We start from the raw sequence: 18,489 nt of genomic DNA on the forward strand, positions 1-18,489 counted from the left end.
GCTAGCTAAGATTTTGAAAATATGATATGATAGTTTAATCAAAGCTACAGTAGATATAACGTGATTTTACATGATTTTATCTGTGGCCAAAGATCTTGAGTCTTCTTGGATGGGCACTTCTAATGTAAATCCATAGCAGCACTCAATGGGCTTGAATTTTTGAGCCCTTCCGTAGATTTTGCAGTGACCCCATGAGTGACAGAACACTGAGCCAATCACGACGCAACTAGAGAACATTACCAACCCCTATGCTCTGTATTTTCCGCTGGCTGCCCCACCACCACAGAAAGCACTGAGCTAGGCTGAAACACCTGCATTTTGGAGCTGCCTTACTCAAGAAAGCAAAAAAGAGACCATGTTTGTTTCCGGCTTTATTAACTCAATGATTTTTTTTAATATATTTTTTTTACATTGTTTGCAAACTGATATGTGACACATATTGATGCCAAAATAACATGCAAAATGGGAAAAAACATATATTTTTTTAGCTAAACGAGCCACACCTGCCCTGACAGACTGGTCGCCACTGAATATGAGGGTGTCACACAATCTTTGACAGCCATGAGTTGGCATTTATTCATGTTAAGAAACAGATCAGATGCTTTGGAAAATGATTATATCAAATTGATCGATATCGGAATCTGACTACCGTGTAGTATCGTCAGACAGTTGGCTTATCGCTTTGCCTCTTCGTCTCTGCCCAAGTGGAGTCGAGTGACAGATTCAGGAGCCACTGGATGTAGTAACTCCATTACACCACTAGAGAGTGATCACACACCACAACAAAAAACAGGATCAGTTTCCAATCCCTATAATGACCCACATCCCAATCAATTTAAGCAATATGAGAAGATACTTTATCATAAAAGATGTGCAATTTAAGTCAAAATGGCAAATTTATGTCCACTTCAGGAAAGATTTGTCCATTGTTTCATACAGCCTATAACAGGGGTGGACAAACGTTTTGTGTAAAGGGCCACATTTGAAATTCAATGGAGGGCGGCACAGATTAGATTTAATTTATCAAAATCTATTTGCAGGCCAGATAAAGGGAAGTTATTTGAAAATATATAGGTCCTTCATCATTTCTACATACTTTTTATGTAGACGTTCAAGATTGACCTGGAGTGTTTAATTATCCCCAAATAATAATTTCCCCCAAAAAACTGCCGCAGGCTGGTCCAAACCTCCCACGGGCCAGATTGAATGGGTTTGCAGGCCGGATCCGGCTTGCGGGGTGTAGTTTTCCCACCCCTGGCATATAACAATAACCCCTGCTCTTCTAAGGGGGGGGGGGGGGGAATTCTCCAAAAGCATAACACAATGGAATGAATGCAGGCTAACAAAGAGCCGTAACTCTACTTTCTACAGTCTCCATGGAAACCTGTCTCAATTGACATTTAGTAAATCTGGATGATCTGGACCATGAAGAGCAGAACTCTGAACAAAAAAAAGAAAGTGCAGTAAACGGCAGTAAAAGTGCAGTAAAAGTGCAGTAAAAGTGCAGTAACTGCAGTCAACGGTGGTATTTTGGACGCAGTGAAAACGATGCGTTATTCTGGGTGCAGTTTTTGCAGCATAATGCAGTTATATTACTTATACTGCACCCTGACTCCACAGGAGGCTGCCTGGAGAGGACGGGCTCATAATAATGGCTGGAACGGAGCAATTGGAATGCATCATATTTTGTACCATTCCACCAATTCTGTTCCAGCCATTACCATGAGCCTGTCCTTCAGAGGGTGGTGCGGACAGCCCAGTAAATCACTTGGGCCGAGCTCCCTGCCACCCAGGACCTCTATACCAGGCGGTGTCAGAAGGCCGGAAAATTGTCAAAGACCTCAGCCACCCAAGCCATAGACTGTTCACTCTGGAAAGGCACCGCAAGCACTACCGGTGCACCAAGTCTGGGACCAAAAGGCACCTGAACAGCTTCTACCCCCAAACCATAAGACTACTGAATAGTTGTTCAACAGGCCACCCGGACTATTAGTGTTAGTATTGATCCTTTGTTGCACTTACTCACTTACACTGCCTCTATGCACACTCATTGGACGATACCCACACACTCACAACTACTTACACTGACACTCCAACACACACACACACACACACACACACACACACACACACACACACACACACATTACATAGGCTCACAAACCACACATGCGTATTGACGCCACAAACACACAAACATACACACACTTTCCTTCCCAAGCCATAGACTGTTCTCTCTGCTACCACACGGCAAGCGGTATCGGAGCACCAAGTCTAGGTCCAAAAGGCTTTCCAACAGCTTCTACCCTCAAGCCATAAGACTCCTGAATAGCTACTATTTGCATTTTTCTTAAAACCGCATTGTTGGTTAAGGGCTTGTGAGTAAGCTTTTCACCGTAAGGTCTACACACCTGTTGTATTTGGCGCATGTGACAAATACATTTTGATTTGATTTTCACACATACGCTACTGCTATTCTGTTTATTATCTATCCTGATTGCCTAGTCACTTTTACCCCTACCTACATGTACATACTGTAATTACCTCAACTACCTTGTACACCTGCACATTGACTCGTTACCGGTGCTCCTTTTATATAAGCCTCGTTAATGTTATTTATCGTGCTACTATTTTCTATTTGGACTTACTTTTTAACTCTGCGTTGTTGGGAAACGGCTCATAAGTCAGCATTTCAATGTAAAGTCTACACCTGTTGTAATCAGCGGATGTGACAATACAGTTTGATTTGAATTGAACCTTCTGTGTCTGACTCACCCCACCTCACACTGCACACATATTCTCCTCTCCTACAACACTGGCCCCCGGATACCACGTATTCATTTATTTCATCCGTTTCGGTGGGTAAAGAGCCCTCACATTTGTGGATATTACTTGTAATATGTACTGCTCGTACGTGTCACGTTACACAGGCAAAGTCTTGAAGATGACCTGACATTTCAAAAACGGCCCTTGTAAAAGTGGTGACGGACAACTTCCTAAAGAACTAAAACATAGCAGACAGACATAATGGCGTGTTAAGACACTTTTTGTTTTGCCTCAGGCAACTGGGTCAGTGGAAAGATGCCCCTTAAAGATGTACAGAAATATACTTGCACTTTCTTTGCTGCAGTTGCATAGCAACAGAGACTGGCTCCATGCAGTTGTAGCGCATGGTGGAGGGATATGTGGCGCGCTGTGCTGTGCTGCGCTGTGCTGCGCGGGGAGGCAGTGGCTGGTGATTAAAGCCTGTAGTCTTTGGCTTTAATTATGAATGGCCTTCCTTCCCTCTGCCACATGGCTCCATCATGGCAACCATCAGATTGACTGAGTGACAAGAAGGAGCTATAGCCCTGACTGGGAGTAAAACACCGATGGCACTGACACTTAATCAAAAGTATTGGACTTTAATGATTACAGGAAGTGAATGAATAGTTAAGTAACAGGTTGAAAAAAGTCTTGCTATGTTCCGAGCCTTGTTAATGTGAACATATGAGGTCAATAACAGGGGCCGGTCTTCAGAGCCAATCACAGGCACTGGTCTCAATAACCTAATGGCCAATTTACTTATGTGAAGGGTTCAACCAAGCTTTGAAGCATTTTCTTGCTTTTCTGATGCACTTCTGTAACAGAGGATATGTTTAGTTTTTAGTTGGTCTGTGTGGGCTGATTTGAGTTGATGAGAATAAGATGGATATTACATGCTTATTGCTACTGTTGGTTTGGTTATATTTTTAAGATTAGGGATGAGGTGCAATGGATGGTGACAGTTTTCTTCACTTAAATGAATGTAATGTTGTTGTTTTGTAATCTTTGTCTCGTCTTCTAACCATTAGATGTTTTACTTGTTTTTACTAGCGAGGGCCAAGTGCTTTAATTACTACTTTTTAAGCGCTGTCCTCTGGGAATACAACGTGGTAATGTTTTTACCCAATTCAATTCAATTGAATGGAATTATGACATGGTCTCTTTCAAGCACAGGAGTTGAGTTCAGGTCAACTTTAATCATTGCAACTGGAAGACAATACACCACATAAACATTATTGAAGGTTTCAGAAAAATTGAAAAGAAAAAAACAACATTTCTACATTTTTTTTTTTGCCACGGTATTGGACAACGTGATATTTACATGAATGAAATCGCTGAAATCGCTTGAAATCGTTCTTTGGCAATGTGATTGCACAACAAGGAAATAATCAAACATTCATTGGAAAACCAACCAAGCTGGGTGCACTCTGCATTACATCGATTCTTCTCATAGAGCAACATAGTTGTTTGCGTTTGACATCTCTATTCTATGGCTTTCTGACCCTTCTCAAATAGTCATTAACGTGGCAGTATTGTAACGTCTTGTCAGAGTAAACAAACACAAAAAAAAAAAACGTTAATAGAAAACAAAATGGCGGACTGGCTGGCAGGCTTGCCTTGGGCGACTCCCAAATGGCACCCTATTCTCTTTGTAATGCACTACGTTTGAAAGAAAAGTGCACTATATAGGGAATGAGTTGCCATTTGGGATGCACACTTTGAGCATGGTTTAGTTTGGCAGGTTTTAGTTCAAATAAAATAAGCACATTTGTTTCTCATTCGAGGGCTTTTCAGGCAGTGATAGAGTTTCTTATTTTTCTTCCCTTTGCATTAAAAACTCAGTCCTATTTCCCGGTATCATTCTATTTGTCAAGCAGACCCTTATATGGTCCTAACTTCACCTTCCTTCCCTGCATGTCACTGGAAGTGTCCGAAATGGCATCCTATTCCCTATATAGTGCACAACTTTTGAACAGAGCCCTATTAGCTCTGGTCAAAAGTAGTGCCATTTGGGACACACTCACCATGTGAGTCACTGGAGGAGATGGTGGTTACTTAAGCAACACATTCTCCTTGACTTGCCACGGCAGACTCTACTATTAGTCACCAGTTCACTGACTTCCTACTGCAAATAACACAGAGGGCTTGACCTGTAACACCATAACACTTCTCTAGTGTCAAGAGAGGAAGTGGAGATGGCAGTGAGGTATACGGGGAGTGAGTCTATTTCATGTCAACATTGATAGAAGAAACACATTGAATTGAATAGAATAGTCAGTGTTCCGTATCAAAGTTGATAGAATACTATGACAATGGAACTCTGCTGTCATTTGCTTGTCTAACTCCCAGTCTAGCTGTCAGTCACTCTCAGTCTTTCCCATAAACCCAAACCAGAGTCTGGCTCTCTCTGACTCTGCCTCTCCCTACTGTCTGCACACAACCTCTTTCTAACCCCTAATTACCTCTGCTGTTTGTACAGAAACGTGTTCATCATGTACAGTAACTCCACTCTATGTACATACATCCTCAGTCAGTTCATGGTAGGGTAACTTTCAACAAAAGGTTTGGCTGTGCTAGTTGGAGCCAGTTAAAACGGTGGAACATTCTGACAAATTCTAAATTCCATGTCAAACAGGTCCATAATGCTCCGTCCATTTACAGGGAAGTGTCTGCCAGGGAGGAGAAAACTAGGACCCAATGGTAACACATTTACAGAACAAAATGAGAGAAAACACTTTCAGAAATAAAGAAATATGTGCTGTTCAATGTGAAAACATGTCAGCTAAAGACATCGGAATACAATTAAGTCTGGAGGGCAGGCACAATGTTAAAGGGTGTATGGTTGTTGGACACACACACACTCACACACTATTGATATATTCTGAACAACACTAGAACACTGACACATTTATTGTTTAAGAGGCAGAAGAAGACTGAAGGCCATAGTAGAGGCTTTTCAGTTGATCCATCTAGCCGTAGAGCTAACAGACTGGGTTCAAATACTACTTGAAACCTTTCAAATCATTTTACAGTTTGCTTTAGCCTGGCTGGGGTGCCAGGTGGGCGGGGTTTGCACTTTTGGGACTTTACTATTGGTTGCATTGCAACAGGCAAGCTCAATTAAGCACATATTCAATTATTTGAAATAATTTCAAATAGTTTTTGAACCCAGGTCTGTTATACTTAAAGCCCAGAGTAGCCGGGCCTCATAATTGCAGAGTGATTTCCCCATAAAATGTCTCCCTGAAGAAGATATGTCATTAAAAGCCCGCTCATCTGAAGAAATACAATATCAATACATTTTTTTTTTAAATCGAAAATAAAATTAAATAAAATTGAGTGTATAAGAATTGGTGGCAAAACCTTTGTTTTCTCTTCTAGGATCTAAGTTTATATGAAAATAAGTCATGCTTCATGCTAAATACATTGTTTATCTTACATGATCTTTGAATAAAAAAAGATTTACTTTTGCATCTTATTTACAAGCACCCATGCAATATAACTGAGAAAGTCCTGCAGGTCAAATTGCTTCAATTAAGAAAGGAAAAATAAAATATTTTCTAACCTTTTTACAGAGTTGTCCAGACTGGACAAATTGCTTATACTTTGATGAGGGTAGAGGAAGAAGGGGAAACAATACAAACAGAATTGCAAGAAACAACAACGAATCCACACTTTATGTATATAGTTTTCTGAGTCTGTAAAAATGATAGGCAGGTGTCGTAGCATGGGTTATATTTAAACCGGCGTTCCCGTTTGTGGAAGAGGAATACTGGAAGAGTTTCAGGGACGTCTAGGCTACTGTATGTCTGAAATTGCACCCTATTCCCAATATAGTGCTCTCCTTTTGTCCAGAGCCCATCAACCCCATAGCGCACTAATTTTGGCCAGATCCATGTGGTTCTGGTCAAAAATAGTGCACTAAAAAGGGAACAGGAGGACATTTCAAACGCAGCTGAGAAACAAGAACAAGATGGATGAGATACAGTATATTGCCTCTGACCCAGCACTAAGTCATCACCATGGCACCAAAAACTGAACAGTAGATTAACAGTATAGTTCTAACTATGCTTAAATACTAAGGAGTGATCTTAATGGAATCATGCCCATTCTCAATGATGCTTTTACTATTGGTGATAGAAATCACCGTAATGAATAGAAATAAGAGCATGATTCTTTAAGAATGGATTTTACAATTATTGAGACATTTACGGTGTTCTCCTATCTCTTCTCTACAGGTCTTCTGATGTTGCTATGCCTTTTATGTTTGTCTTTGTAAGCTGTCAGATTGGCTACATTGAAGCAACCCGATCGCTCGTCTTTGGCACAGTCTTACATGTTGTGCTCATGGGCGTAGGATGACGTGTGTGAGCAGCAAGTTTGAACAGTTTTCAATCTGTTAGTATCATTGGCTCAACTTCCTGGCTTACATTACTGGAAGATTGCTACAAATTCACAGATACACTTCTGACAAGTTACAGATGACACAAAACGCTCAGCTATTCTCCTCAATGGTTCTATTTTTTTTAGCATGTATTTCCCTAATTAGTGACAAAAAAAAAGGTGTTTTTCTATGGCTTGCATCCCCTTTACACAACATAAAAACATCAACAGAGACACGTGAGAATCAATTACCCATCAGAGTTAGTGTTGAAACACACAGGAAACGTATAGTAAAAACAGATTTTTGATATTGCCATAAATAAGTAGGATTCTCCTAATGCCCCTGGAGGAGAGATAGAGGTTAAAGGTTAAAGAGAGAGAGAGATGGAGTAGTGTCTATTGAGACTAATGCTTAATAACGTTATCTCTTGGCCTGTTGGTGGTTGGTTGGTCGGTGTGTAGACCTGGTGTGTAGTCCTACTGTATGTCTCTCTGCGCTCAGGCCTGGCCATATACCCTTTTCACACTACTGCCAAACCAAACTGTACTGGGCTGGCCTGGTTACGCATCCACCATAATTGCTGCTGGAACCATGCTGGAAAGCAAAATCTGAAAAGAATATATCCGAGCCAGCACAGTATAGGCTACAGTTAGGGTCGGCCCTATAGTGGGAATCAGGCATTAGAGACAAAATACACCGTGAGAACCAACTGTTAAAAGCAGCGGGTGGCCAGCCTATGGCCTCTGGCCAGAATATCTGCTGTCGTTTTCTGTTCATTCCCGACAATTCTACACCGAATCTCCACCGTTCGTCCACACCCAGCAAGTGTTGGCTAACACACCCTGCAACACTCTGCGGCCACCCGCTGCTTTTCAACGTTGGTCTTTGCAGTGTGTCTTAGCTATTAGTTTCTAGGTCTTGGTGGTTGGTGTGTAGACCAGATGTGTAGGCCTTAGTTAGTTCCTTAGGGCCTCTTTCTGCTCTTTCTCCTTCTGAGCAGCCTTGGCGGCGCGGTTAGTGATGTTGTTGAGACACGCCCTGACGCCCGCCAAGTGAAGCAACGACCCCGCCGCCTCCTTCATCTCCTCGTCATCGCTCTCCGACGGTGGCTTCTCCACCGCTGCTGCTGCTGAACGGCGCTTTTTCAGCGGCAGCGTGTCGCCCAGGGCCCGTAGGCGGTTTTTCGTCCAGGGCAGGCCCCGTCGCCGGGCATGCTGGGAGAGGAAGGAGACAGAGGCAGAGTCCAGCGGGACTTCTTGAGGTTCCGATTTGACCTCTCGGTGGACGCCGACCTCCACCGCGATGATGTCATCATCATCGTCTAACGTGGAGGGCCCCTGGGAAGAGCAGGGCATGCTGGGGGATTTGGCGGTGCTGTAGTTGTGGTCCTCCTGGAGGTCGTCGCTGGGAGGGGGGGAGGGAGAGTCACAGGGGTGGCCGATGTTGCCTTGGGTCAGGTAATCCCCCAGAGCTGACCTGGAGAGACACACAGGAGATCAGAAGGCTACAGTTAGTCTTAATGCGAACAGACTACGTTTAGGACGCGTCCCAAATGGCACCCTGTTCCCTATACAGTGCACTACTTTTGACCAGAGCCCATACAGTTCACAAAAGGGACAGGCTACAGTCACTGTTGACATACATCACACTTGTCTACTGTTTCTACAGACTGTAGTGCATGTCTAGCCCTGTGCGCCAGGCTTTTGGCTGCACCATAGTATCATCAGACACGCGGCTACTGCATTTGTAAACTCATACCTTTGATAAGTAGTCACATTTGGGTTGACATTTTTCAAACACATATTTGTATAGCTACTGTGTCGTCACAATAGTACATTTGATATACCATAAAAGCGGATCAGAGCACCACGCCATCCTATAAATCCAAAATAGTCCTGCTGTCCGCCCACGCCACACCCTCCCTCGGATCAAACGTTGTTTTCTTTTAGCAGGACAGTCTGTTGGCATATTACTCTCTCATGGGAAGGACATACCCTCTTTTATATGATCAAATATTCAGTGCATACCTTATGTGAGCTGCTGCCTTGCCTGTGGGGATGTTTAATTCATGACATGGCATGTGTGTGTGTGTGTGTGTGTGTGTGTGTGTGTGTGTGTGTCCCTTCATACTCCCATGCTACCATGATGGATGAGCAGGTCCAGGCCTGTTCCTAAATCTTCTCTGAATCACAAGGTTCTTCACAGGAATAAACCATTGAGAAGGCTGTATAAACACACCTGGTTGGGCCATGACTCCCAAATGGCACCCTTTTCCCTACATAGTGCCCTACTTTTGACCAGGGCCCATAGGGTAGTCGTGCACTATGTAGAGAATAGGGTGCCATTTAGGATGCAAGCCTGCGTCTGAACTCAATAGGAGCATGAGGTACTGTACTACACCTTTGTGTGATGGTTCCAGTTTTGAGTACAATAAACAAATTGACGTACCATTATGTAAATGGTGGAAAAATATAGTTTGGTGTCGAGGTGTGTGTATTACCCAGGTCAAATTCTACGTCATAACCAGCCGAGTGATCATTGACAGTTTCACTGACCTTATCGCAGTGGTTCTGCTTCCCACGGAGCATATGGGTAGGGGTCGGATGACAGGAAACAGACCCTGGCTCCTGATGCGGGCCCCATTTTGGATCACGCCTTGAGGAACTACCGAGAGAGGAACCGACATAAGGACTTACATAAAGATACATACTAACAAATTCACACCAAAAAAACAGCATAAAACACACACAGAAATGCACACAAATACATATACATATATACGGTATATACAGTGCCTTGCGAAAGTATTCGGCCCCCTTGAACTTTGCGACCTTTTGCCACATTTCAGGCTTCAAACATAAAGATATAAAACTGTATTTTTTTGTGAAGAATCAACAATAAGTGGGACACAATCATGAAGTGGAACGACATTTATTGGATATTTCAAACTTTTTTAACAAATCAAAAACTGAAAAATTGGGCGTGCAAAATTATTCAGTCCGCTTAAGTTAATACTTTGTAGCGCCACCTTTTGCTGCGATTACAGCTGTAAGTCGCTTGGGGTATGTCTCTATCAGTTTTGCACATCGAGAGACTGAAATTTTTTCCCATTCCTCCTTGCAAAACAGCTCGAGCTCAGTGAGGTTGGATGGTGAGCATTTGTGAACAGCACTTTTCAGTTCTTTCCACAGATTCTCGATTGGATTCAGGTCTGGACTTAGACTTTTCTAACACCTGGATATGTTTATTTTTGAACCATTCCATTGTAGATGTTGCTTTATGTTTTGGATCATTGTCTTGTTGGAAGACAAAACTCCGTCCCAGTCTCAGGTCTTTTGCAGACTCCATCAGGTTTTATTCCAGAATGGTGCTGTATTTGGCTCCATCCATCTTCCCATCAATTTTAACCATCTTCCCTGTCCCTGCTGAAGAAAAGCAGGCCCAAACCATGATGCTGCCACCACCATGTTTGACAGTGGGGATGGTATGTTCAGGGTGATGAGCTGTGTTGCTTTTACGCCAAACATAACGTTTTGCATTGTTGCCAAAAAGTTCAATTTTGGTTTCATCTGACCAGAGCACCTTCTTCCACATGTTTGGTGTGTCTCCCAGGTGGCTTGTAGTAAACTTTAACCAACGCTTTTTATGGATATCTTTAAGAAATGGCTTTCTTCTTGCCACTCTTCCATAAAGGCCAGATTTGTGCAAATACGACTGATTGTTGTCCTATGGACAGAGTCTCCCACCTCAGCTGTAGATCTCTGCAGTTCATCCAGAGTGATCATGGGCCTCTTGGCTGCATCTCTGATCAGTCTTCTCCTTGTATGAGCTGAAAGTTTAGAGGGACGGCCAGGTCTTGGTAGATTTGCAGTGGTCTGCTACTCCTTCCATTTCAATATTATCGCTTGCACAGTGCTCCTTGGGATGTTTAAAGCTTGGGAAATCTTTTTGTATCCAAATCCGGCTTTAAACTTCTTCACAACAGTATCTCTGACCTGCCTGGTGTGTTCCTTGTTCTTCATGATGCTCTCTGCGCTTTTAACGGACCTCTGAGACTATCACAGTGCAGGTGCATTTATACGGAGACTTGATTACACACAGGTGGATTGTATTTATCATCATTAGTCATTTAGGTCAACATTGGATCATTCAGAGATCCTCACTGAACTTCTGGATAGAGTTTGCTGCACTGAAAGTAAAGGGGCTGAATAATTTTGCACACCCAATTTTTCAGTTTTTGATTTGTTAAAAAAGTTTGAAACATCCAATAAATGTCGTTCCACTTCATGATTGTGTCCCACTTGTTGTTGATTTTTCACAAAAAAATACAGTTTTATATCTTTATGTTTGAAGCCTGAAATGTGGCAAAAGGTCGCAAAGTTTATATACACACACAGAACACAACATAAAGCAGTTTAATTGTTAAGATCTCAAGGAGACGTCAGGGAAATAAAATAATAAATCATGTCTGCATCATAAGGCATTGTAGTGACCTTAAAGGAGAAGTTTTCTTTTTTTACAGCCAATCAGTACTTTTGATGGAAATTGCTCCAGACACCTTTATTGTGATTTCACTTGTTTTTGAGAAACTTACCCCAAATAGCAAATCCCTTCCTCATCCTCATTGTATAGTATGGGGGCCCTGCAAAAACATGAGCAACGGCTCCAAAAACACCCAAATATGTCCTTTTGGAAACGGCAAAGCTCCCAGTATAGTGATGCGTGTCTTTTTAAATGTTGTACACGTGAAATTGTGTCATTCTGAAACATTATCCACAATGTTATATACCGTTTTGCGCAACTGGAGCCATTTCCCCTACCCAGCTGTTCCGTTATATGTGTAGCCTGCTGCTACAGGTAAACTACCAAAGCACCAACATAGTGTCTTAATAGGGTGTTGGGCCGACACGACCCAGAACAGCTTCAATGCACCTCGGCATAGATTCTACAAGTGACTGGAACGTCCTGTTTGGAAGCAGCCATGCTTTCAATACACTTTGAATCCCTCATTTACTCAAGTGTTTCTTTTGTTATGGCAGTTACCTGTAGAATGGACGACGAGGTGTCGCTCGAGTCGCATCAAAATGAAATAGAAAGTTGCGTATGAAAGTCGGGGTGACACAATTTCGTGTGTTCAAACATGCATCACTAACAGACCTGCACCACTATGCTGAGCGCTGTGTTGTTTCTAAAGGGATGTATTTGGGGGGGTTTTGGAGCCTTTGTTCATGTTCTTTCAGGAAGTTTGCCGTTTGGGGTAAGTTTCTCAAAAATGTGAAATCACCCAAAAAAAAAAAGGTGTCTACAACATGCCATTTACATCAAAAACAGAGATTTGGTTGTAAAAAAGAAATCGTATTTAATCCAACACCTAGACCTTGTCAAGAGGGTGGGGGATGGGGGATATTGTGTGTGTGTGTGTGTGTGTGTTTCTGGGAAGCATGGCTAGTACACTGTGTTCTGTTCTGCCTAACTTACACAGCACTGGCTTTCTTTAGTGAGAGGATCGATGGAGGTTAGAGAGGAAGAGAGAGAGAGAGAGCGAAAGGGAGAGAGAGGGGAGTGGGAGAGAGGAAAAGAGAAAGAGAAAACAGAGAGAGAGACAGCGATAGGTGTTTAAATAAAGAGGGGTAGAGAGAAAGACACAGAGGTGACGGTAGAGGGAAAGAGGAAGTGTGTGAGCCAGGGCTCCAGTCATTCGAGGCTGGCTGCTCAGCTCGGCTCACGGACAGACGCCCCAGTTCAGCTCAGTGAAACAGCTGTCATCCACGTCTCTCTCTCTGGATCTCTGGGGTCAGTGTGCTTTTCAGAAATGATGACCACCATTTGCTTTTGTCTGCGACTTCTTCTTTTTTCATCCTTTTCTTTCTTTTTAAGCATGTGAACTCACACATTTGGCCCTATCATCACAGTAGCTGTCGTCTGCCATTTTATGAATAAGTAGGCCTATGTGCAATATACATGCATTATGTACCGTGAAAGAGTGTCTCTGTTGTACTGTACCTATAGGGTTTTGTCTGTTAGCCCCTGACTGTTAGCCCGCATCCATTATCCATGTTAATCCTATTGACTCTGGTTGTGGGGCCGACCCTGATATCTTTAGGGCTGCTCCTGTTATCCTTATAAGTAAGTCCCTGCCTGTCTGCAAACTATCTCCATTGTAATCTTGATCACTCGCTGTGTGCGTGTGTGTGTGTGTGTGTGTGTGTGTGTGTGTGTGTGTGTGTGTGTGTGTGTGTGTGTGTGTGTGTGAAAGTGTGAAAGTGTGAAAGTGTGCACACGACTATCTTTGTGTGTGTCAATGTGTGTGCTACTGCTTGGTCTTTCTGGGTCAACATCCCCCTCTGCTTTCTCCCTCCCCCTTTTGGGTCTCTCTCTCGCTCCGGCGGCAGGGAGGGCTTTCCGTTGCCGTGGAGACGGCTCCCATTCCACATGCCACAGAGCAGTAGATCATGCTTCAGCGGAGGAGGCAGGAAATACCTCTCTGTGTTCAACAGCCTCAGAGGCAGAGCACACAGCTAAGAGATGACCCTGTTTACCCCATAGACACACTGCACACTCTACCCTGGCCTGGCCCTGCTCTGCCTAAGCTAACCCTGGCCTGGCCCTGCTATGCCTAATCTAACCCTGGCCCTAGCTCAGCTCTGCCTAATCTAACCCTGGCCTAGCCCAAGCCCAGCTCTGCCTAATCTAACCCTGGCCTGGCCCTAGCCCAGCTCTGCCTAATCTAACCCAGGCCTGGCCCTAGCCCAGCTCTGCCTAATCTAACCCTGGCTTGGCCCTAGCCCAGCTCTACCTAATCTAACCCTGGCCCTGCCTGGATACACAGGCAACTCTCTGTTCGATTTGTCCACTGACTCTCTCTCTCTGTTTCCCTGTCTATCTTTCCTATCCATTTATACAAAATGTTTCCCTCTTTCTGTAGGTCTTTTCATTTGCTTGCTTACTTTCTGTACCCCTTTCCTTTCTCTCTCTCTCTCTCCCTCTCTCCTTCCCTCCCTCCCTCCCTCCCCCGCTTAGTCTCCCATGCAGCCATGCTATGTATAGCGGTGACTCATGTCTTCCAACTTCGGAGGCATGCCGTCTCTGCAGGTATAAAGCCCGAGACATATGCTGCTGAGAAGCTGGGAGAAAACACTGCTCACATTGTCTATACACCCTGGCGGTACAGAGAGAGAGAGAATATATCCGTGAGCTCTTAAAGTATCGGGACAGTGACCATTATGTTGTTGTTAAAGTGCAGAATGTCAGCTTTAATTTGAGGGTATCATCCATATTGGGTGAACCGTTTAAATATTGCAGCACTTTTAATACATACTGCAGTCCCCCCATTTTACGGGATCAAACGTATTGGTACAAATTCACTTAGATGTGTATTAAAGTAGTCAAAAGTTTACTATTTGGCCACATATTCCTAGCACGCTATGACTACATCAAGCTTGTAACCGGAGGGTTCAGACGCAGTGTCCAGAGCTCAAGGTTAAAGGTCATTCCCAGCAGACCTTGAGAAAGCAACTGTTTCAGGGCTAGCATGGCGAAACCAGGGCTAGCATGGCGAAACCAGGGCTAGCATGGGGAAACCAGGGCTAGCATGGGGTAACAAGGGCTAGCATGGGGAAACCAGGGCTAGCATCGTGGAAACCAGGGCTAGCATCGTGGAAACCAGGGCTAGCATCGTAGAAACCAGGGCTAGCATCGTAGAAACCAGGGCTAGCATCATGAAAAACCAGGGCTAGCATCATGTAAACCAGGGCTAGCATCGTGGAAACCAGGGCTAGCATCATGGAACCCAGGGCTAGCATGTGGAAGATACAGTATCAGCATGTAGACAGTTTCCACTGGGTTTCAACTCAGCACAGCTTAGAATAGCCCAAGGCTGTGGGCTGTGGGACTAGGATAGTGAGCTAGTAGAGTAATGTACGTTCCTACACTTTCCATGCCGATAAATCTTCTTGAAATGAATTGAATTAATAGTGGCTATCTGTCCACTCTCTATCCACCTACTGTATACTACCTCTCTCTTTCTTTCTCCATCCCACCTCCCTCTTTCTCTCCCTCCCTGTTTCTCCATCTCTCTCTCTCCATTCCCTTCACTCTCTCCCCCTCTCTCTCCCTCCCTCCCTTCCTCTCTCTCTCCATTCCTATCTCCCTCACTATCTCTCACCTCTCTCTCCCCCCTCCTCCCTCTTTCCCTCCATTCCTCCCTCCCTCCCTCTCTCCCTCCCACCTCTCTCCCTCATCCCTCCTCCTCCCTCTTTCCCTCCCTCTCCCCATCTCTCCCTCCTTCCCTCCATCTATCCCTCTCTCTTCCTCTATTCCTCTCTCCTACCTCCCACCTCTCCCCCTCCCTCTTACTTTCTCTGTCCACTATCTACCCACCTATCCCACCTTTTTGACAATGGAGTAATGATCAATGTTCTCCCTCTCCCCTTTTCTCTCCCTTTCCCCTCTCTACCCCTCCCTCTCTCCTTCCCTCCCTCCCACCGGACCCATCAGTCACAGGCAAGTCTGTAGGGAGGCCGGGCCCCTCAGATGCTTTCCACGCCGGCTCCTTGACCATTACTCCATTATCAGAGCCAAGGAGTGGCGATGGAGAGGATGGAGGACACGGCCCAGACGCCTAATGTATCCATTTCCCCCATTTAGAGCACCGCTGGCCCACCGCACTCCCAGAGTGCACTCTGATTGGGATTGAATGTCCATTTAAACTGCCAGCCAGCCCACCAGGGAGAAAAGAGAGGGGGAGAGGGAGAGCGAGGGAGACAGGGAGGGAGGATGTCAGAGGAGAGAGGGAGAGAAAGTGAGGGGAGGGAGCGAAAGTGATGAGAGAGGAAAAGTGACGAGAGAGAGAGGGAGGGTGGGTGAGAGAGGGTTATGGAAAGCTAAAGTGGAGGTGGAAAAAAAATCACATGATGCCTTCCCGAGCTTCAGATCAGAGCAGGGTTTTTTTTTAACTTTCAAACACGCCCTGTCAAACAGAAGCATCCTCTGAAATGTTGCCAAGTGTCAGGATGCAGCACTTGGTATTCTCAAGGTGCCTTCTAAAAAATAATTCAGAACTCAGGAGTTGGCATCCGAGCAGAGAGAGAGAGGGAGAAAGAGAGAGAGAGAGAGATTAAGACAGACACACAAACAAGACACAGCAATGCAGAAAGGTAGCTTACCTTGTAAGATAACTCCTCCGTTCTTTCTTAAGAAGGGACTCCCTGGCCATAGTGGAGGACTGAAAAGAGAGAGAGGAGCGAGAGGGAGAGGGAGAGGGAGAGGTGGGGAAGGGATAGAGAGAGAGTGACAAAGAACGAGTGAGAGAGAGAGATTATAAAATCTATGTACACAAACAACAAGTGTGCAGTTAAAATTGGCAAAAAAACACACATTTCTTTCCAAAGGGCCGTGGGGTGAGACAGGGACGCAGCTTAAGCCCCACCCTCTTCAACGTATATATCTATATATAAATAAACAAATTGGCGAGGGCACTAGAACAGTCTGCAGCACCCGGCCTCACCCCACTAGAATCTGAAGTCAAATGTCTACTGATGATCTGGTGCTTCTGTCCCCAACCAAGGAGGGCCTACAGCAGCACCTAGATTTTCTGCACAGATTCTGTCAGACCTGGGCCCTGACAGTAAATCTGAGTAAGACAAAAATAATGGTGTTCCAAAATAGGTCCAGGTGCCAGGACCACAAATACAAATCCAATCTAGACATTGGTGCCCTAGAGCACACAAAAAGCTATACATACCTTGGCCTAAACATCAGCAACACAGATAACTTCAGCAAAGCTGTGAATGAGCTGAGGGACAAGGCAAGAAGGGCCTTCTATACCATCAAAAGGAACATAAAATTTGACATATCAGTTAAAAATACTTGAATCAGTTATAGAACCCATTGCCCTTTATGGTTGTGAGGTCTGGGGTCTGCTCACCAACCAATAATTCACAAAATGGGACAAACACCAAATTGAGAATCTGCATGCAGAATTCTGCAAAAATATCCTCTGTGTATAACGTAAAACACCAAATAATGCATGCAGAATAGAATTAGACTAATTATCAAAATTCAGAAAAGAGCCGTTAAATTCTACAACCACCTATAAAGGGAAGCGATTCCCAAACCTTCCATAACAAAGCCATCACCTACAGAGAGATGCCTGGAGAAGAGTCCCTTAAGCAAGCTGATCCTGGGGCTCAGTTCACAAACACAAACAGACCCCACAGAGTCCCAGGACAGAAACACAATTAGACCCAACCAAATCACGAGAAAACAAAAAGATAATTACTTGACACATTGGGAAAAAAACACAAAAAAACCAGAGCAAACTAAAATGCTATTTGGCCCTAAACAGAGAATACACAGTGGCTGAATACCTGACCACTGTGACTGACCCAAACTTAAGGAAAGCTTTGACTATGTACAGACTCAGTGAGCATAGCCTTGCTATTGAGAAAGGCCGCCGTAGGCAGACATGGCTCTCAAGAGAAGACAGGCTATGTGCACACTGCCCACAAAATGAGGTGGAAACTGAGCTGCACTTCCTATCCTCCAGCCAAGTGCATGACCATATTAGAGACACATATTTCCCTCAGATTAATCAGATACACAAAGAATTCGAAAACATGCCCAATTTTGATAAACACCCATATCGATTGGGTGAAATACCACAGTGTGCCATCACAGCAGCAAGATTTGTGACCTGTTGCCACGAGAAAAGGGCAACCAGTGAAGAACAAACACCATTGTAAATACAACCTATATTTATGTTTATTTATTTTCCCTTTTGTACTTTAACTACTTGCACATAATATGACATTTGTCATGTCCTTATGCATTTGGAACTGTTGTGAGTGTAATGTTGACTGCACATTTTTATTCTTAATTTCACTTTTTTGTTTATTATCTAGTTCACTTGCTTTGGTAATGTCAACATGTGTTTCCCATGCCAATAAAGTCATTACATTGAAATGGAATTGAGAGAGAGAGAGAGAGAGACAGACAGACAGACAGACAGACAGACAGACAGACAGACAGACAGACAGACAGACAGACAGACAGACAGACAGACAGACAGACAGACAGACAGACAGACAGACAGACAGACAGACAGACAGACAGACAGACAGACAGAGTGAGTGAGTGAGTGAGTGAGTGAGTGAGTGAGTGAGTGAGAAAGATGGTCAATCATTTGATCATGTAAGTTTCTGCTCCAGGCCGCGCCAGACTGACAGAAAAGGTGCGTCCCATGTGGCGCCCTATAACCAGGGCCCTGGTCAAAAGTAGTGCCCTAGAGAGGGGATAGGGCT

General features: G+C 44.1%; 1 protein-coding gene across 2 annotated transcripts in view; it reads right to left on the bottom strand.

The window, feature by feature from the left end:
- Positions 1 to 3,981: 3,981 nt before the first annotated feature.
- LOC110529224 (forkhead box protein N3) overlaps positions 3,982 to 18,489 on the bottom strand; it is a 56,577-nt gene continuing 42,069 nt past the window's right edge. For both annotated transcript variants that reach the window (XM_036985251.2, XM_036985252.2), the window contains exons 4-6: positions 16,354 to 16,412; positions 9,745 to 9,853; positions 3,982 to 8,665 (exon numbers count right to left, since the gene is read on the bottom strand). In XM_036985251.2, the coding sequence (XP_036841146.2) occupies positions 8,146 to 8,665; positions 9,745 to 9,853; positions 16,354 to 16,412 (688 nt within the window). In that variant the 3' untranslated portion in view covers positions 3,982 to 8,145. The remainder of the gene's footprint in view (positions 8,666 to 9,744; positions 9,854 to 16,353; positions 16,413 to 18,489) is intronic.

Source organism: Oncorhynchus mykiss, chromosome 8, assembly GCF_057628025.1.
Source record: "Oncorhynchus mykiss isolate SJ-2025 chromosome 8, ASM5762802v1, whole genome shotgun sequence".
Taxonomy (NCBI): Eukaryota; Metazoa; Chordata; class Actinopteri; order Salmoniformes; family Salmonidae; genus Oncorhynchus; species Oncorhynchus mykiss.